This window comes from Trematomus bernacchii, unplaced genomic scaffold (assembly GCF_902827165.1).
Source record: "Trematomus bernacchii unplaced genomic scaffold, fTreBer1.1, whole genome shotgun sequence".
Classification (NCBI taxonomy): domain Eukaryota; kingdom Metazoa; phylum Chordata; class Actinopteri; order Perciformes; family Nototheniidae; genus Trematomus; species Trematomus bernacchii.
In genome coordinates, this window is record NW_022988097.1 from 3939999 (window position 1) to 3958340 (window position 18342).

An 18342-nucleotide genomic window follows, 5' to 3' on the forward strand; every position below is an offset into this window, starting at 1 on the left:
GCCTCGTGCTCTGATGCCCCCTGCTGCTCACACTTAGACATGACCTTAGCAAGCAAGAGGCCCACTCATCTCCCACTGCTGGACTTTACATACTTCCATCTGTTTAGTGGTTTACCCCAGTGTTCATATATTAACACATGACATTTTGGCTGTGTAAGGTGATTTTTACTAGATATTTGTATGTATATCTCGCTCTGTGAATTAATTGAGATTCACTTTATCAGTATTGAAGTGCACAGTAGATGTTTTTTTGTGCCTTTGTTGTAGAAAGTTGTGTGAGAAGTGCGAGACAGAAGAAATGACACACTGCAAAGGGTCCCAGCCTGGACCAAGCTGGTGTAAATGGGCTGCAAGTTCTACCAAGTGAACTATACGGAGGCCCTAGACATATATTTTTTATATCTTGAGATGGATAAATACGTTTTGTCAAAATATTGCAAACTTGTTTTCCGTAGTTTTACTTCCGTACATATTTTGCAAAGGCTGAACATTACCAATGTCCAACTATCCCTTAGCAAATGTGCCATTAAAAGTGACTTCTTGTTTCTCTGCTACTTTTTACTTCTAGGTCACTAGATCTCAATGGGCAAGGGTCTACTTTTTACTCCACTACTTACGGCAGCCGACAAGTGCCAAAGCGCTAGAACGTTCCAAAACCCTTCCATTTGTAATATTTTTGAAACTGCAGCTTGTTTCTCCTAATGGAAGTGTTTTGGGTGCATTGTCATGCGCGTTGTCACACCAATAACCAATAAATCATGATCATAATAATATGTTTGGAAATGGGCTATTCATTATAACAAGTACTTTCACTTTTGGTATTTTGAGTAATGTTGAGGCTAAGACTTGTATGCTTTCACTTAAATAAGGTTTTAAATAGGACTTTAACTGTACTGCAGTATTTCTAACCTGACTAAGTTAAAGACCTGTGTACTTCTTCCACATTCACTCCACTTCAGATGCTCTTATTTGCTCTCACTTTCTCTCTCTGTGTCTCTTTCTGTCCACAGTTACCCGGCAGTGTGTGAGTTCCTACAGACCAACAACCTGCTGTCAATCATCAGAGCGCATGAAGCACAGGATGCTGGGTAAGCTGACGGACTGTCAGTCCTTTCCTTGGCTTAAAAGAGAGCACCACTTAATTTAAAGGGCTTACCTTGACATTTCATGTTCCTAGCTGTTACTGTTTGGCACTTTAAACTTAAATTCACCCTTAAAATGTGTCATTAACATGTTTAGAGTATGTATGAAGGAGAGCACCACATGAACAGCTCACAGAAACAGAACGTAAGGTTTGCCCCACAGGTGTAAATGAAGCACACTGACCCACAGATCTAAGCCTATCACTTTTAGACAACTGAATGACTTCATGCAATGAAATGAGCAGCCGTGTAGAGACACAACTAAACTAACACCGGTTAAAGAGAATGAACATCTTTATCAAGGCCAGGCAGGACACTGGAACACCATAATAAAAGGCAATAGGTAAATTGCTATAATAAAAGATCTGCTACCAGCTACTTTGTATTTGTGTATAATAACCAACATTCTTGATTACTGATGAGTTTGGTAATTAAATTGTCCTCAAGGGAGGAAGCCTGTGTACTTTGTTTGTGGGCACAAATCAAATATGAGCTTCTTTGTATGCATACAAAGTATGTGCACCCACACTTATTATCTTTTTTTTTAAATATGACTAAGTCACTATATCTGGGCCTAATTGAAAATGTCTGCTTTGAGCTGTAAGCTTCACTGACTGTCCCTCAGCTCTGCTTTACCCTGTCATTTTGCCCACACAGCTTTCCTTCATTTAGTTTTTAAATGCGTGGCTGTCTCGCCGTACACCAGTCTCTGTCTGGTTTTAAAGACCTCTGAAGCGAATCCTCCGTTTTTTTATCCTCAGCAACATGTTTATTTTATTTCAGCAGCTATAACGTGGGCGGTGTGTTTGTCTCTCTGTCCTCAGGTATCGTATGTACAGGAAGAGTCAGACTACAGGCTTCCCCGCTCTCATCACAATCTTCTCTGCTCCAAACTACCTGGATGTCTACAACAACAAAGGTCTGACACGCATATGCACAAATACACACAAGAAAACTGAAGCGGAACAATTATTCTAGACTCAACAGAGTGTTAGTCTGCATCCAATTAACTATTAAAAACGTCTGTGAAAATATTTTTAAATTACTTTTTTGATCTGAATAATGTTGTTTGTCCATGTCTAACATGATATTTCATGATACATGTTTCGAGATTATTGTCTACTCCAAACCTTAAAGTCTAAAAGCTGTAATGTGTGTGTGTGTGTGTGTGTGTGTGTGTGTGTGTGTGTGTGTGTGTGTGTGTGTGTGTGTGTGTGTGTGTGTGTGTGTGTGTCTAGCGGCGGTGCTGAAGTATGAGAACAACGTGATGAACATCCGTCAGTTCAACTGCTCTCCTCACCCCTACTGGCTGCCCAACTTCATGGACGTCTTCACCTGGTCGCTGCCTTTCGTGGGAGAGAAGGGTATCACGACAAGCACGCACATATTCCTTATTTAGACTTTCCCTATTATTAAAACATCATAAGGTCAGCGATTTACTGTAAAGGAACATTACTTATGGTTTGGAGAATCCAGTCGTTCACTAAGGTTAGGCCTGTTTTGCCTGCACATTGGCCTTTAAACCTAACACACACAAATGTAGGATTTAAATGTTTAGCTTATTTTAAAGTAATGAATTTCTTGCTCTTATTAATTCATTTCTTTATAGTTAATTGCACTTTTTGTATTTCCCTTTGGATTAAAGCATCGGCTAAGTGAAATGTAATATAAACCATAAAAACCTAATTCAGGTTAATGTATGCCTTTTTCAGCATAGAGAGCACATCGTCTCCCATTAAGTGCTATACAAATAGCAGCTGTAGTGGATCAGCTTGCATGTATTCAATGAACTGAGATAGAGAAGACTGATTTTCTTCCCTCTGACCAATTAGCACAGTTAAAGTATAAAAAAAAAAGGTTGAAGGATTTCTATAAAGACTTTGTTTGAATGGCATGCTTATGTTCTATGGTTCTAGTACCACCATAATATTCTCTAAAAATAGCAATTATATCAGCTTAAAATGGTGTACAACCCCTACTTATAGGATTAGGGGGTCTTGGGCAACCAGATTTGAGGAATTTTAAGTTTTTATAGACAGCGACTGTAGAGAAATGACAGGAAATGAGGGGAGAGGGAGACAGATAGGGAATGCTGCATCTCTTGACACCTATGCCAACAGCTTGCAACTATGCGGTGGTAAAGTGTGTGTGTGTTTCTCTTTGTGTGTGTCCTGCAGTGACTGAAATGCTGGTCAACGTCCTAAGTATCTGCTCCGACGACGAACTCATGAACGACGGAGAGGAGATCTTCGATGGTAAGAAACACTGACATTAAAGCAAAGTGATTCAAACCAGTCAGCGTGAAAATAAACATAACTGAAACATATTTCGCGAATTGCAAATATATTTTGGGAATTTTTCTTTTGTGATGGAAAAATGATCTTAATGAGTTGGTTCTTGACTCTTTGCAGCCAGTGCAGCAGCAGCCAGGAAAGAGGTGATCAAAAACAAGATCCGAGCCATCGGGAAGATGGCTAAAATGTTCTCTGTTCTACGGTGGGTTGAGCTCTGCCTGTTCTTACTGTGTGTGTTGCAGGGGGGGGGCAGCATTTAGATCCTTTACTAAAGTTAAAGCTTCAGTAACTGGACTCGAGTGGTGAAATCAAATTAGGTGACGCTTATCTCAAACTAATGTTTTATGATTCTTTTTATTGTGGATTAATCTGCTGATCGTTTTCTACATTCATTTATTGGTTGTTTGGTTTGTTCTGTTTGGGAAATATTGAGAAAAATAGTCATTTTTCAAAAGGAAAACCAGCAAATCTTCCCATTTAAGAAGTTGAAATGTAAGTTTCATATTTAAATTATTATTATTATTATTTTAAAAGGACTCTTATAAGTCAACTATTAATATGTTTTGTGCAATATTTTAATTTGGAAAGTAATTAATTAGTCATTTAAAGGGGCCCTATTGTGCTTTTTGGGGTTTTCCCATTCCTGTAGTGCAGGGGTGTCAAACTCAAATACACAGTGGGCCAAAATAAAAAAATGGGTACTAGTCGAGGGCCAGACTGGTTCAATGTTTATTGCAAAACGTATTGAAATGAACTTATTGCACATATTAAACCTGGAACTAACAAAGCTTAAATGATTGCCTATAAAAACAACATTAAACATTAAATAATCAGTTGCATTAATTTCTTATGGCTCTATCTGCAGCTTTTCCGGAGTCATTTCTTATGATTACATTTTTCCACAGGCCAACAACAGCTTCAAAAAACACTTTAGCTCAAAGAAAAAAGCAAACATGCCCTGTTGTCGCAAGAAAAAAAGTGCAGAAGGAAACATCCATTGAAACTCAGTTTGCTGCTCTGTGATGCTAGTTTAAGGCAAGGCAAGGCAAGGCAAGGCAAGGCAAGGCAAGGCAAGGCAAGGCAAGGCAAGTTTATTTATATAGCACCTTTCAACACAAGGCAATTCAAAGTGCTTTACAAAAAATAAAAGACATTCAGAAAATGGCATTTAAAATCAGTCATTAAAAAGAAAAGATAATAAAATAAACATTAAAAGAAAAAATACATGGATAAAAGTTACAGTGCAGTTTAAGATGTGAATAGTTCAATTAAAAGCAGCGACAAAAAGAAAAGTCTTTAGCCTGGATTTAAAAGTAGTCAGAGTTGCAGCGGACCTGCAGGTTTCTGGTAGTTTGTTCCAGATATTTGGAGCATAATAACTGAACGCTGCTTTACCATGTTTAGTTCTGACTCTGGGGACAGAAAGCTGACCAGTCCCTGAAGACCTGAGAGTTCTGGATGGTTCATAATTTAGCAGGAGGTCAGAAATGTATTTTGGGCCTAAACCATTCAAAGCTTTATAAACCAGCAGCAGTATTTTGAAATCTATTCTTTGACACACAGGAAGCCAGTGTAAAGAACAGGAGTGATGTGATCCACTTTCTTAGTGTCAGTGAGGACTCGAGCAGCGGCGTTCTGAATCAGCTGAAGCTTTCTAATATATTTGTTAGTGAGGCCTGTAAAGACACCATTACAGTAGTCGAGTCTACTGAAGATAAAAGCATGGACAAGTTTGTCCAAATCCTGCTGTGACATTAGTCTTTTAATCCTGGATATATTCTTTAGGTGATAGTAGGCTGATTTATTAATTGTTTTAATGTGACTGTTGAAACTCAGGTCAGAGTCCATGACTACACCTAGATTTCTGGCTTTATCTGTTGTTTTGAACATTGCAGACTGAAGCTCAGCGCTAACTTTTATACGTTCTGCCTTGGCTCCAAAAACCATTACCTCAGTTTTATCTTTGTTTAATTGGAGAAAGTTCTGACACATCCAGTCATTGATTTGTTCAATGCACTTACTCAGTGTTTGAATTGGAGCATAATCTCCTGGTGAAATTGTTACGTAAATTTGTGTGTCATCCGCATAGCTATGGTAACTTATTTTGTTGTTTTTCATTATCTGAGCCAGTGGTAGCATGTAGATGTTAAAGAGAAGAGGCCCCAAGATGGAGCCTTGAGGTACCCCACATGTCATATTTGTCAACTCAGATGTGTATTTACCTATAGAAACAACGTTTTTTTCTGTCCTTTAAGTAGGATTCAAACCAATTTAGAACTGTTTCCGAAAGTCCCACCCAGTTTTCTAGTCGGTCTAGTAATATGTTGTGGTCAACAGTGTCAAACGCAGCACTGAGATCTAATAATTTAGTGGGAATGCTGATACAGCATTCCAACTATATGTTATTCTACGGACAAAACTTGTATTATTCCGCCGGAATTTTGCACCTCTTCTCCTCCTGCATTCAACATCGCAGAAACTCCGTTCAAACATCAAAACGTTCAGCTCGGTCGGGAATCGATGGCTATTACTTTTATCATTCATAACTTTCATAATTCCAGAGATACATCCCATAATACATCACATTTTTAACCATTGAAGTCAATGGAGAAAATCTTCAGACTTCAACAATCTTCATGCGACTTCAACTGCTAACTGTTCATTCATACTTTCACTCAGAAACCTCATTCCAACTTTAAAATGTTACACATCTTTCTGACATTATTCGTGTAACACAACTTTTAAATCTGATTCTTACTTTTAGAGATATTAAAGGGCCCATGTCATGCTTTTCCGGTTATTACCCGTCCCCTTGTGTGTTATGAAGGTTTTTATGCATGTAAACGGTGTGCAGAGTCACAAACCCTCAAAGTACACCCTGTAGCGAGTAAAACTCTAACACAGAAAATACCTCCCCAAAACGCCTCGTTGGAGATACGTCATTGTCCATTTGATTCTTCCATTTCGTTCCGGGTACGGCATGATGTCAAGCCGTACCCGGAACGAAATGGACCAATCCGTGGAGCCGTTACGTTACGTCCGCGGAGCCGTTACGTTAAGCCCCCGCTGATTGGTCCAAATTGACCAATCCACGGACTTCCTCACACACACAACTGTGTGCAGGGAGCAGGCAGCTCAGCTGATTTCTCTTCCCTGGCTGCAGGCTGATAACAGACAGTTGGGATCGCGGCGAAATTCTCTCTGCAGACCCATTCTCACAGAGTTTATCAACCTTTTTTTTACTCAATATCAAGCCACACTTATTGTTTTTACTTCGGCTGTGACTTTGTGTGTGCTCAGGATGAGTTTGGCTGTGTTTGGCTATGTATCCTAAACAAGGAAACAACACCTCCACGGAGCTCAGCGCGATTCACAACGTCCCGACCAATCAGAGCACACTGTGCTCAGAGGGAGGGTGGGGGCTGGAGCTATTGGAGCTACAACGAGCCGTTAAAGGCAGAGATTGAAATCCAGTGAATACACGTAGTTTACAGAGATGCTGTATGAGAAACCAATGTGAGTTTGGAAAATTGCACAATATAAATCTATTCTAGTAGACCTCAACAATGGAATTATGATCAGTGGAAATGGCCATGACATGGGCCCTTTAAATATCGTTCAGACCTTGGTAAAGAGGCTTTCTTCAGATTTTAACATTAACTAGAGTGTGTGATGTCACAGCTTGAAATCTTGAAATTTGCCTTCATATCTTTTTTTAAAACTGCCATAATTCCCAAACCCTACATTCCTGAGACATAATATTTCATGACAAACGTAGGAAAACATCTCGTAGCTTGAAAAATGACAAATAATTAAGCAAAAATAATTAAACAAAATGCCTCTTGAGGGCATGAAGTGACAAAAACTTTCAACATGTCTCCATTAAAACCCATTGTAATTTCAGGCTGATATTTCCTCACAGCAGCAGCCGCACACCTTTAGTTAAACTGCCAAAAAGGCCACATTATTAACCCGAAAGTACACAAAAATTACACTTCAGATACTCAACTTCCTTGACATGCTTCACGTTTTGAAATTTGAGCCTGGACCCAGCACATATCAGTAAGAGTTTGTTGCGTTTTGTACACACACATCCTTATCAGGCTTCGGAGACAGCAGATGCTTTCTTGAAGGGAGGGGAGGTGGTTGAAGGGCGGGGGTAAAGGACATGCTGCCAAGGTTTGGGAGGTGGTTGACGTAGGCACGGTGATGAAGATGGGGGAGGTGGTGCGCGTCTCTGCTTCGGTGATTTTGGTGGGCGTCGTTGAGGAGCGGGGGTAAAGGACATGCTGCCAACCCTGCGTATCGCCTTAGTTTGGTCTTTGAACTCCAGGAAGGAATTGGTGCCAACCCTCTGTATCTCCTTCGTGTGTTCAGCGATCTCCAGGAGGGTGGGCGAGGGTGAAAGGGTGAACGGAGAGTAGAGAGAGCTGTGGGGTGAAGGAAGAGTATCCTCAAAGGTGATAGGGGGGGTGAAGGGCGGTGGAGACTCCTCCATTTGTCTCCCATAATCAAGACATTCCTCAGGCGGGTGCAGTGGTAGATTTTCAAGGTTTTCTGAGCGATGTGTTGTGTCTTTCTCTTGTTTTGATTCCTCTTGTTGCTTGTCCTTGGCAGAAGGAACAGATTGATGACGTAGGCAGTTGAATATGTTAGAGATAAACAATTTCACTCCTGACTTGTTCAGGCAAACTCCATCTGCCTTAAAAAGATGTCTGCGGTCCCAGAAAAAGTTAAAGTTGTCAATAAAATGTACAGAATGGTCAGTATAGGCAGTTGAAAGCCATGTGTTCAGTGCAAACAATCTGCTGAATCTCTCCACTCCTCTTCTGACTGGCGGTAGAGGGCCCCTGATGAACACCTCCGCATTTAGAGAGCTGACAGTTTCCAACAGACATTTAAAGTATTTTTTCAGCCCTTCTGACTGTTGTTTCACAACATCATTTGTTCCAATGTGCAGTACCACATTCTTCACAGTCGGATGTTCAGCCCCAATATGCAGGATCTTCTCAGCCAAGTCAGAGACCATATCCTTGGGAAAACAGAGTACTTTGGTGTTGTTCTTACTACACAGACTTTTTACATCTCTTACAGCAGAGTCACCCACAATCAGAGTTTCAGGCCCAGCCGTTAGCTTTCCCTCTAGCCTTTTACTTTTGGAGTAGCTATTGGTCCTTACCCTGCTGTGTGAAGAGGACAGGTTATCCAGGTCATCAGAAAGAGATCTCCGGTTCTGGGTCAGTGGAGCATATCTGTTCTGGATTGGCACACTCGGTGGTTTAGGAGGATTGTTTGTAGTTCTCCCTTTAGCAGCTGTCCACGACTGTTTCCTAGTAGGAATAGGGGTTGAAGAGGCGCTCTTCCTGGGTGATAACAATGCAGGCCAGCCGGTCGCATCACAGATTTCAGAGCGCTGGGCTCTGCCTGTTGTTCGTCCTCCCAAATCCCATGGAAATGATACTTGGCATCTCATCTTGGGTGCAAGTTCATCAATGTTTGGGCTCAGGCTCTGAGCTGAGGAAATCCTCAGGATTGGGTGAAGGTGTGCGTGCAATATACCGGCGGGCCAGATCTAATAGTAATTAGAAATTATCCTGCGGGCCGAAATTAAATCCACCACGGGCCGGATTTGGCCCCCGGGCCTTGAGTTTGACATATGTGCTGTAGTGTGTCATAAAAGTTTTGTGCATGTAAATGGTCTGCAAAGACTTAAATCCCATAGTTACTCTGTCAGATCAATGTAGTCCATTACAAATTTCCCCCTGAGATGTATTGGAGTATAAATACAAGGTGGCATGAAAAGAAAAGGGACTGAAGTTAAGTATATGTCATTCAAAATTGTATTTAGTTTCAGTACTTCCCATAACTTTTTTAATCAAGATTCCCCAGATTGTAACTGTAAATATTCAGCTGTTTAACCCACAAGCATGTGTGTTTGCAGGTGCACAATGAGGGGAAGTGTGTAATGCTGTAATCCTGTAAATGTCTCTTTCTATCCACACACACACCTGCACCACACTCACACCCTGTGTCTGTCTGTCTCTCAGGGAGGAGAGTGAGAACGTGTTGACCCTGAAGGGACTGACTCCTACAGGCATGCTGCCCAGCGGCGTGCTCTCTGGGGGAAAACAAACCCTGCAGAGCGGTAAGTGTTTAACACACACAGACACACACACTCAACCCTGGATCCAGCTTAAAAAACAGAAAACACACACAATTACACACACAAACAGTTCAAATATCTACCCTGGACAATTCTCTGCTGCTCTCCTCTCATCCTTCTGCCTCACTAACTCGCTCACTCTCTGCACCTCACCTCACCGGCGCTGAAGATACTAACAGCCTGCTGGGTGTGTGTGTGGGAATAAAAGATGAGAGACAGGCAAAGTGTGTGTGAGCTAACACCAGCTATTGCTAACACCAGGTGCCCTCTGACAGGCCCCGCCTCACACAAGCCGGAAATGAGTTGCTTATATGCGTAGTGGTGTATGCCAACACAGATTGCACCAACATGAATCAATAGGGAACTATAGGTTCAATTGATGATCAGTTGTACATAAAAAAAAAGGATAGATTTCTACTTTATTCTCAAAATCAGAAATGTTGTATTTGTCCAACAGCAGGGCCATTAGCAAAGGAGACCGTAAACAGATAACAAGGCAAAGTTAAATAAATAGTTAACATATTGCACACAAGCACACATTAATACAATACAAAATGTAATATGTAAACATATCCAAAGTTAAGAAATTAGTGGCAGCATTATCAAAGTAAATCAACACACAAAAGTAGTGAAGTCAGTAATACCATTTACAAATTGTATTTAAATAATTAATAATCTAATATTCATAGTTTTTTTTTCTGAATATTACTCCCCTTCTGTTTCCCTACTATGTTGCAAAACCAGTATTTTGCCTTCGATTCAAAGCAGTTAGTCGCAAGGTAAACAGGAGAAGTTATACTTTAACTATCTTTGATATATCGAATCACACTTTAATCATCTGCTTGATTCAGGTCTTGTTGTCTAGTGTTTGACGAACCAAAGTAGCCAGTGTTTTTTTGACAACCTTTACCTGATGTTTTAAAGGCCACACACAGCCATGTGACATGATTGCATTTACACGCAACTGCAAAAGAAGCATGTTTCAGCCTTCACTCCTCTCTTCTTCTTCTTCTTCTTCTTCTTCTTCTTCTTCTTCTTCTTCCTCTTCTTCTCTTCTTTCTTTGGTCTTCTCTCTTGCCTCGGCCATCTTCTCTCTATCCTTCTTTCTTTCTCTTCTCTTCTCCTCGCCCATCCTTCAGCTACCATTGAGGCCATTGAAGCCATCGAGACAGTTAAGGACGCTGAAGGTAAAATCCCATTCATTTCACTCTGAGTGTGTGTAAGTTGTGTGTGCGTACATGTGTGAAGCATGGCTGCGCTCTCAGCCATCCATGTTCATGAGGTCATAGATCTTTCTTACCCATGATGCACTTACCTCTTCTACCCACATCACAACAAAGCCTTATAACATCGCACGCTAAAGCCACCACATTACAAAGCATCCACATACTCTTCTCATGCTACACACACACACATGTATTCACATATTCAACACACATCACACCCAACTTTTTCTTACTCTAACACACAAGAAGAGTGGGGCTGTGGGGGGGAGTGGGTGTGTGTGAAGGTCATCTGTTATAGTCTTCAGTGTGTTACAGTCTTTTCTTTATATTTTAAAGGTTCTGTATTTCTATAAAATATTAACATGGATTCAATCTGTTTCTCTGAACAAGAGTCACCTGTAATGATGAAAATAATTAAGGCAAAGTGTTAAACGGATAGTTCACCGCAAAATCTAACACATGTTAGCCAAACCATTTTCTATACATTTTTGGTTGGGTCAGCAACAGCAATGTCTCTCACCACAAATCACGACCCAGTAATAAGATCAAGATAATCTACAGACCTTGTTTCGAGTAGTTTCATGAAGGCAGTATTTTCTTTCTACTCAAATACACCCTAAAACCAAATGTCTGTGTAGAATAAAGCGTACATCTACTCATAGATTGGCTGGTATAAAGAAATAGTGGTGCGGTGATGGCGTACTTTTGTAGGCCGACCCGAAATGTTGCATCGCAAAGGTTTCCTCGACAAAAAGCAACAATATTTTCCCATTGGATTTCGGTGTATTGCAGAAAATAAGAAACACACATTTATGATATTTAACACGTTTTGTTGAGCAGGATTATCTCTACATAATAACACCACTTTTTTGAAGCGTAAATGCAATCGGCAAGTAAAAAGCTAACTCTAGGCTATAATCGAGCTACATCACGGTCTCATGGCTGCGCATCATCAATGCTAAGCTAAAGGCGGTCAACTTTTAGTAGTCTCTTTTAGTCACTTGTTAGCATCTGCTGTTTTTATGAAATATAGAAGCTTCAGGCATTCACAAGTGGGGTATTTACTGACTAATTTTATGTCGGAGAACAAAACATAAACCTTTTAGACTTATCTTAACCTTGGACCTTATTTCAGAATTCTAAACACTTTGAGACGAGGGAACCGGAAGTAGTCAAATGCTAAGTTGTTTCCGGATTTTAGGACTTGCTTCTGCAATTCTCTATTATCAAGAGGAATAAGTCATGATTTATGGAAAGAGACATTGCTGTTGCTGCACAAGCAAAGTGCCTTATAGTTCCATTATAACAGAGAGAAGGAAGACATCTCCATGATATCTCCAACACACTGCAGATCTGAACAAAACTATCTATAGAGATAACAACAACAAAAAACAGGTACAAATTTAACATATTTATTTTTGATACTGAGGTATTTTAAGGAAAAATTACAAAACCAGTTTCAAAACCAGTCCTTTAAACTTTACCTGTGGTAAAAACTCAGCTTTTCACTGGGCTTCGACAATACCCAATGGCTTACTTAGGCAAATGATCACATGACCTGAGTAAGTCAGGTGATAACAGGTTTTGTACGTAGCTCCTGTAATGACTGAATCCAGAACAGGTCAGCCAGGTTCTTTTGTGAACAGATCGTGATCATGGTATGTGTTCAGTGTATTAGAACTATATGTACTCTGCACACAAGAGTTGTTAGTACCCTGCATGCATTTGTTAACCAAAGTGTTTCGTGCTACACCTCATCATTTGTTTAAGCAAATCAATTGCATGATGTTTATAATATATACAGTATATCTATGACAAACACTTTTATGGTGCTTTATATTTACTTTAATTTGATTAAATGTGGGTCTCATTTAAAGGGGCTCTCCAGTCATTTATCATTAGCCTACTATCAATTTGAGGACGGAAAAGAGAAAGTTAAACAGTTAAAACTAAAGTACTAGAGCTGGAGATATTCAGACTTTAAATCCCTCCTTTGGGTCCAGCTCCAAAATAGACTTGGGAAACCACAACTTTAAATGGATCAAACAAAGCTCATGCTAAGTGTTAATTTGTGTGCCTCAGTAGTGCTTGTAGGCAGACTATAGGCCAGGCTTCCGATCTTGGGGCTAAGCTAATGGCCTGGTAAGCTAACCGTATCAATCTCTTCATCTAAAGCTATTTTTTGTATTGTTCGCCAATCCGATATAAACTTGCTATTTTAACAAAACGTTTCAGCCGCACCAGCCCAAAAACTGTTGAACTCTATTTTGTTTTGTTCTGACTACTGATCCAAGGGTCAGTGGCCAAGTCGCTTTGAATGTCACCTTCCCTGAGAGCCACAAGGTCAAACTAATCCTAGCTCAGCATTCAGACCGAACACATGTCGGTGTGTGTAGAAATCTGTGTAAGAACTCTGTAGATGTGCGTGTATATGTGACAGAACCTTGTTCATCCAAACCCATCATGCCCCTTTACTTATGGAGCACAATCAGCATCAAAACTATTAAAACTCCTTGCTGGTGTGCTCCAGTGAAAGTGAATTCAACCATACTGAATGGAAATGTTTGCACATAAATGAATAAACTGTGGTTTGGAGTCTTCCATTCATTTTGGTGCTCTGAATATTTCCCTGAAAGGTCCCAGGGGTTTGGATACACAAGATTCTACTTAACGTCTTGTTGAAAAATTAACTCGATGTACATGTATGTATGTGTGTGTGTGTCTGCGTGTGTGTGCCTGTGTCTCCGCAGCCATCCGAGGCTTCTCTCCGCAGCACCGGATCAGAAGCTTCGAGGAGGCCAAAGGTCTGGATCGGATCAACGAGAGGATGCCTCCGCGCCGCGAAGCCGTCAACAGCGTGGGGCTGTCGATGGGCCGCATGAACATTGGAGAGCCCAACGGGACCGACAGCAACAGCAATATACAGTGATGGACACACTCTCCCACAGACACACACCTGCAGATACAACACCTCTGATATGGTACCCAATTTACAGATACGTGTACATAAGCATATATAAAAAAGCACCACACACACACAGTATAACATATAGGCTACAGATAACACACACACACGATTAACTACCCCATTCCCGTTGCCCTCAGCTGTATCTAAAGGCATGGTTGACCCGGACTTTACCACCAAAAGGCTGAGTCTCTTCACCGGAGTGATCGGCCCTATTTCAAGAACTACAACTCCCATGTACCTGCACAACAACAATGAAAGGAACTACAAAAACACTCCCCGTGCGGAACAGGAGGAGCTGCTGTGCACCGTGTACGTTGGTGACAACCGACGGATCGACAGTGTCAGCATGACGTAGCTGTGTCGGTGGTGTGTGTTGTGTCAGGAGTGTCTGCACGTGGAGGAGGGGGGGGTAATCAAGGGATGGGGCGCTTATGGCGCATTTCCACTACAGCGCGGATTGCGGTTTAAGCGTGCCGTGCCCGGCCCGTTTTTGGTTGCGTTTCCACTAAGGCGTAGTTCCGGCTAGCGGGTACTTTTTCACAGTTTTTCTGGCTCTCCAAATCGAGGTTCTTTCCGGGCCAACAACCGGGCTGAGTATGCTAAACTAGTGAGAGAATCGCTGGCAACTACAACAAAATGAACATATTTGACCGTGATTTAATTGTAATACACGTTTCAAAATGATGCCGAAGTAACAACATACTGATACCGGTTAGTAAAAACCATGAATTAATGCTTTAACAAGTCTGCAGACAGACGGCAGGCGAAAAACCTTTTAAAATGTGTGTTTTCTGAATGGAGATTGGCTAAGCTAACGTTGTATATGCTCCGACCGTCCACACTCACAACAACGGCCTATACAGACATAAATAAAGCAGCGACTGTATTCACCATGACACAGACAGTCTGTGGTTTGTACTTGTTTAACTTTTGTCTAGTTTCTGAACAGATATGAAGAGCTGTGAGCTCTGAGTGCTAACAGCTAACGGCTGTGTTGTTTTTCTGGGGTTCTCATTGAAGATGACGTCACGGCTCCGCCTACACTGTGTTACTATAGATACTACCCCAGTTCCTAAACTGTAATGGAAACGCAGCATTAAGTGAGCCTGGCCTAACAAGGCCTAATGAGGCCTAGCCATACCGTACTAAGCCGAGCGAGGCCCTGCAGTGGAAAAGCGCCATAAAAGATATGTATGTTTCTGTTTTCCTGTTTGCATCCCAAAACAGGAAGTGGAACCAAACTTGTGATAGGTTGATTTTATGGAGTAGTGGAAATGCCTGCCTGCGTGCGTGCACATGCTTAAACATGTTAATGTCCGTGCGGTAATATTTGAAAAAGTGTGTCTCTGCTGAGAGATGTGTGGAGAGAATCTCAGTAGCAGTTTAATCTGAGCCCTTAAACGTCCTTTTTTTCTTCTCGGAGGAGATTCCCGTTTGCTTTTGTAGCACTACACCGTACCCTTCCACCCTACCCCAAAAAAACAACCTCTGGTCCCAGGCCAGTTCGGGAAAGGCTTGAAAACGGGGCTGGGATCAGATTTGAAGTATTTCTCCCCACAGGTTGTGTGTATATAGGTAACATGAAAAGGTTCTATTGCACATGTGAGTGATGCACAGTCACAAGACGCAAGATGCAGTATAGCGGACGTAGGATGCTTTATGTATGACCCGGGGGAGTTGAAATGTGAAGTCATTCTCTATTCATTCTCTTTCTACATCCTCCTTTCTTCCCGGGATGCTGTCTGCTACCAAACAGCACTGATGGCCGGGAATCTCTGGCCTAACGAGCAGGAAATCATATTTCACAGAGGAAAACAGACTCTTCTGGTTACAAGAAGCAGTCCGAAAAGGTCTTTGTAAAGCATTTATATTAACGCATCAGTGCATGCAGAGTTAAGTTCTTTGATAATAATGTGAAGATTATATTTGTGCTCTGTGTTTCACTATGGTAGGTTTTGTTTTTTTTGGCAAATATAAATGAACTGAGGAGTAATGAATAATTTATTTTGTACATAATGTTAATTTTGTATTAATTTCGCGTTCTTTTATTTTTTCACGACCTATGTTTCTTTTCTTTTTCGACGCTGTACAGAATGACGGTACGCTTCTATTCAAAGTGTCGAGTCCACGTTCTCTCCTCTCTTCTTTGTCGGTGTACAGGAGTTGTTTTTACATTAAATATGAATAAACAAATATTAAACTAGCAATGATGAATGACCATACTATATACAGAGGCACAGGCATTCAGGCAGCCCAAAGCATGATGCATGGTTACAAGTTTTCGCTGTTTTCGAGCAAAAAAGCAGCAGGACACATTTTAACAGAAGAGCCGGTGTGTTGCCGTCACAATTTAAAGGAAAATAAGTGTACTCTCTATCTCTGATCATGACTCTTGATGATTCCTCTTGTTATTTGATGATATTTATGATTATTATGATTCTATTTATTCTAATGGACATTATTCTTAATATTTAAGCTCTCTCTCTCTGCTGGTTGCTCTTCATGTTGCGTTGCTCCTTGGTTGATCTTGTTGTGCTTCTTTGGGAGAGGTGAACCCCCCGGGAGACCCTGTGCCATAGTTATTGTGCCACGGTAGTTACTTTCTCTCTCTTCTCTTGCTCTTTCTGTTTTGACTCCCCAGTCACCAACACTGTAAGCATGCCCCATGGGACGATCCACTTTTTTACTCTTGAATAAAATATGCATGAACCTTTGGTATGGATACCGAGCCTTTATTTCATTGCCACTGCTCATGGACATACACACATTAATCCAAAGAAAATGATGAATACAGTAAATCTCTCTAAAAATGTCAAATTTCACTTGTTTTGCATCAATCTTGATACACGGTACTTATTATATGTTATAGTGTGGATTCCTAAAGCTTTTAGTCTACTATCCCATCATTCAAGGGTGGTTTTCACTACAGTATAAGTAATGTTGTTTTTTTGGAGGGACACAATCATTTACATTTTTTTACTATGTTCAATCTGAATTTACTTTAAAATAAAAAAAAATCTATATTGATTCTGACTTCTCTACATCCAACTCACAGGTTTATCATTGCTTTGAGAAAAAAGATTATTAATTTACCCCTTTTTGAAGTGAAGTTATGGTCATTTGTTCTGGGAATGTCATTTTCGAGCCTGAGGCCTGAAAAACAGGCTCACACTACAGGAAAGGGAAAACCCCCAAAAGCATAATAGGTACATACAGTAGCAAAGCCATTCAAGCCGAATAGTTTCCTAATCACAGAGAAACAGGTTTACAGGATGTCTCAGTTTCATACTGAGATAACGTGTATTGTGAAACTTTTACAGGTGTGCGGAAAACAAATGTTTCAACGCGTTTTAAAACAAATATCCACCACCATAATCTCATGCACCACAAAAACTGACACACTGCATCAACTGAAATCTCTTAAATACTTTTTTTTAATCTCCCTGTACATTTTGGTGGAGAGTACAAATGTAGTTTTATTGTGTTTTATGTGATATTTGTCCTTACAAATAGAAGCACTCGGGTTTAATCTGGAAACATAAAAATCCTGTTTAACAAACCAAGTTAGGTTATAAGTTATCTGTTTAATAGAATCATGTAAAGACCTCTTGATGTCCCTATTTACCAAGAAGACCATGTCCACTATCTCAAAGTGGTGGAGGACTTCTGCTTTTGGGGTTTCAATAGAAATAAAGGTTATATAAAGTCGGCTATAAAATCTTAGAGCCACGTGCTGCGGTTGAAAGTGCATCAAAATTGAAGTTAAACGGAAGATAATCGTCACAATATTAAATGATTATTTTATCTTCTGACAATCTACTAAACCATAAATCGCCCTACAGGCATATGTGCAGCTTTATAATCCAGCTTCATTGTGATGTGAGGCGTTAGTTTATCAATGAGGGCTTTTAGATAAATAATTAGCAACATTTATTATGCCTTTCTGCCCGGGAAGTCCAACCAACACACAGGATGCAGTGATGAGTGCTGTACACTTGAAACACAACACCTTTTTGTTTAAGGTAAATAACTTCATCCAAGGGCCATTTGGAGTGGGAAAACAGGTTAATCCTTGTTTGTGTAGTTCACAGGAATCAGGCACCTGTTGAATTTATGGTCCATGGTTTTTTGTGTTTTGTTCTTATATTCTCCTTATTTTTATAATGCCTACATATTTGTATATACATTTAACTGGGCATTTGCAATATGTTACATCTTGTTTGCTACACATTTTTTGAATGCAGACATGTGTAGACCTATTGCCCAAGCTCAATTTCCTCTCAGGGGAAATATCTTATCCAGTTTTAAGAGTAATTGCACAGGCATGCCTCTCATATCGCCTCATTTGGCAACCAATTGAAACAGTTCAAAAGAAAATGAACTTCTGAAGAACCTGTTGTCATTTGAAAACTATTCATAGTATGGTGAGAACTTCCTCTTTCATGAACCCTTTCCGTGAACTCTGCCACTTCCCACTCCCTTCTCTTCACGGTGATGTTATTAATGACAGGCAGAGAGGAATAAGCAGTAAACGAAAGTGAAAGTGTTG

At 40.5% G+C, this 18342-nt stretch overlaps 1 protein-coding gene across 2 annotated transcripts in view; it reads left to right on the forward strand.

Moving 5' to 3' along the window:
• Positions 1-14371, forward strand: part of LOC117475265 (serine/threonine-protein phosphatase 2B catalytic subunit alpha isoform-like) — a 39650-nt gene extending 25279 nt beyond the window's left edge. Inside the window, exons 7-14 of one of the 2 annotated variants that reach the window (XM_034121443.1) lie at positions 1011-1088; positions 1967-2061; positions 2381-2506; positions 3320-3397; positions 3554-3638; positions 9484-9581; positions 10739-10786; positions 13576-14371. In XM_034121443.1, the coding sequence (XP_033977334.1) occupies positions 1011-1088; positions 1967-2061; positions 2381-2506; positions 3320-3397; positions 3554-3638; positions 9484-9581; positions 10739-10786; positions 13576-13754 (787 nt within the window). In that variant the 3' untranslated portion in view covers positions 13755-14371. The remainder of the gene's footprint in view (positions 1-1010; positions 1089-1966; positions 2062-2380; positions 2507-3319; positions 3398-3553; positions 3639-9483; positions 9582-10738; positions 10787-13575) is intronic. The other variant, XM_034121444.1, reaches the window with a different exon arrangement.
• The last annotated feature ends 3971 nt before the right edge of the window (positions 14372-18342 follow it).